General features: G+C 53.0%; 2 protein-coding genes across 2 annotated transcripts in view; one reads left to right on the top strand and one right to left on the bottom strand.

Annotated features, from left to right (window-relative positions):
• Positions 1-700, top strand: part of LOC126578465 (TBC1 domain family member 13) — a 5,096-nt gene extending 4,396 nt beyond the window's left edge. The window contains exon 6 of the mRNA XM_050241055.1: positions 1-700. This exon is cut by the window's left edge and continues 2,804 nt beyond it. The gene's annotated coding sequence lies outside the window, so the exon portion shown is untranslated.
• A 607-nt stretch (positions 701-1,307) lies between these two features.
• The window catches only part of LOC126578467 (uncharacterized), a 35,188-nt gene continuing 33,995 nt past the window's right edge, over positions 1,308-2,500 (bottom strand). Inside the window, exon 6 of the mRNA XM_050241058.1 lies at positions 1,308-1,518. Coding sequence (XP_050097015.1) covers positions 1,308-1,518 — 211 coding nt within the window. The remainder of the gene's footprint in view (positions 1,519-2,500) is intronic.

The following is a 2,500-nucleotide window of genomic DNA, read 5'->3' as shown; positions in this document are numbered from 1 at the left end:
TGGCTGCTGTGCGTTCGAAACAGTGAGAGTTAATCGACCATAACGAGTACAGTTAGTTAGGAGGGCTCCCAGCTACCCAGATTGCCACCATGCTACGAGCTCTATGTTCGGCTACACTTGTGCTGCTTCTGTTTCCTCTTCCTCGTTTCATGTCGCGCGCTTTGGATGTATAAATTCCATGTTTTTGTTTTCTTTGTTAGATTTGGGATTTTTTTCTTCTCTAAATACTCCATCTTCTCAGCGCTGAGTACTGAGAACACTTTGGAACGATATTTTGCTACACCTCCAACGCTTTGCCCTCTTTCTCTCTCTCTCAATAGTGTGTTAACGGGCTTTCGAAATCTCACTTTCTGTGGCCAGCAAGCATGGTGCTGTCTTGTGCAGGAATTATACATAATTACCTTATCCGTTTAGCCTTTTTCGGGTACCACCGTCAGTTGTTGCTCCGAGCGGAGTGCCATGCCATGCCAAGCAAAACGCCATTACGCCATTCGCTTCCCTTTTTCCACTCTCGATCGTAGCAGTGTTTGTGGCATGTGTTCATAAAAAGGCGTTTAGTGGCATTACAATCACCCTTACTGCTGTGGCCAGTGATGGTAGGTGCACGAAACAAATCGAGAATCCAGTGCACAATCGCCGTGACAATAGCCGTCATGCAGCGTAAGCGTAGCGTGGCAGGCTCAAGCATCTCATGCACCGATCGCTGAAGCAACCGGCCATCCACTGCTACCGTTTCCGTCCATCTGCAGCTTCACCTCGCTGCGCCATCACAAGATGGTGGTGATCTGTGAGGAACCGGACACGTAGCTACCACCATCGCCGATCAGATTCTGTATGTGCTGCTGGGGCAGATGGTGGTACTGCTGATAGTGTTGCTGCTGGTGCGCATGCTGATGCTGATGCTGGTGGTGGTAGTGGTGGTTGGCGTGGTGTTGATGGTTGTACGACTGCGGCTGGCTTGCACCCGAGATGCACGTAATGATGCGCTCCGGCGTGATGTCCTCCAGGTCGCTGTAACTGCTGGCGGTGCGATGATAGTGATAGGAGGTCGCCGACGATCGATCCGGCCGTCCACTGCCGCCCATCGCCCCTCCCGTGGCAGTGATCACACATCCAGCAGCAGCAGCAGCCCCACCACCACCACTGCCAGCACTGCGGTGGCTGGAGGAGTAGCTCGCCGCACGTCCGATCGAACTGCGATCCTTCGATCCAGCGGCCGATCCACTAGCGGACTGATGGTAGTGTCCACCAGTACCAGCAGCGCCAGCACCAGCTGCTGCACCGCTCATCATCATGCCTCCCGATTGCTAGGTGTGAGTGGAGTGCGAGTGTGCGACGGAAATGGAGGTTGTCATCGCGAACGGGCCCTCCTCCTTCCGGCGCTTATCGAGCGAGTCGTACAGCGGGAACTCGCAGCATAGGATGAACTTGAGGGCTCGCGGTACCTCCGAGTAGATGGCCGGTGGGATGGGAATGAGCGGTGACGTACACGCCTTGTACTTCCGGTACTCGAGGTCACTGCAAATAAAAACAAAAATGAAGAAAGAAGTAAGCAGTATCCAAGCAGGCACAGTACAGGTGTTCAAGGATTCAACACATCATCGGGCGGGCACTACGTCACTCGCTTGCTCCCACAGGGAGCGCGGAACATGGCGCGAAAAATGGTAGCAAATGATTTCAATTTGTGCGTCGTTCCCCTTCCCCCCGCCAGTGCCGACAATTTTACGACGCGCTATGATTAGCGTGACCAAACGCCCGTCATGCGCGAAGCATGAGGCAAAAAGAAGGCAATAAGCGGAGGCATTTAACGTTCGATTGGCGCCGAGCACGCAACCTGCCGCAACCATCATGTTTTCCTAATGCTCCCTGATCGCTTTCGTTGGCGATTCCTTCCATTTACTACTCGTTATCGCCGATTTGAAGCATCGGTATCGGTTCGTTTCCGTTTCGTTTCGCTTTTATCGCATGGACGAGCGTCAATTTTCTGCCCATTCCGCTTCCGTTCCAGCACCAGTGTTTCTTATCTTTTTCGGCCCATTTAGGCAGGCAAGCAGCAGCTTCTCGCTAATGCCTGCCGGGTAACGGGCGTATTTGGTTCGAACATCTGTAAACGAATCAACGCGGATGGCCTTGGCTTCCCCATGGGTGGGTCACTCTAAAATGAGATTAGCAGCTATTAACGGTTTAATTCACTAAAATGCCGCACGTACACTGCTGCTGGCTCCCTATTGGCTACGGTCCCCTGAGGCGGGGAGCAAACGATGGAACGTTCGCGAACAGTCCTGGAATCCAGGCGTGCCGCGGGGGGTGAAAGGCCAAATTGAATTCATTAACTTCCAGCTGCGAGGACCCTCCCCCCGGGGGGTGGCTGGGAAGCAGCATATTTTGTTGAAAATTACATAAATCATTTGTCACTGCGGGCCACCTCACGCGCGGTTGCAACATTAGACCGAGGGACGCCAAGCCAGAATGAGGCAAAACAATAAGAAAAAGTTGAAGA

Source organism: Anopheles aquasalis, chromosome 3 (genome assembly GCF_943734665.1).
Source record: "Anopheles aquasalis chromosome 3, idAnoAquaMG_Q_19, whole genome shotgun sequence".
Classification (NCBI taxonomy): domain Eukaryota; kingdom Metazoa; phylum Arthropoda; class Insecta; order Diptera; family Culicidae; genus Anopheles; species Anopheles aquasalis.
This window is presented reverse-complemented; position numbering and strand designations above follow the sequence as displayed.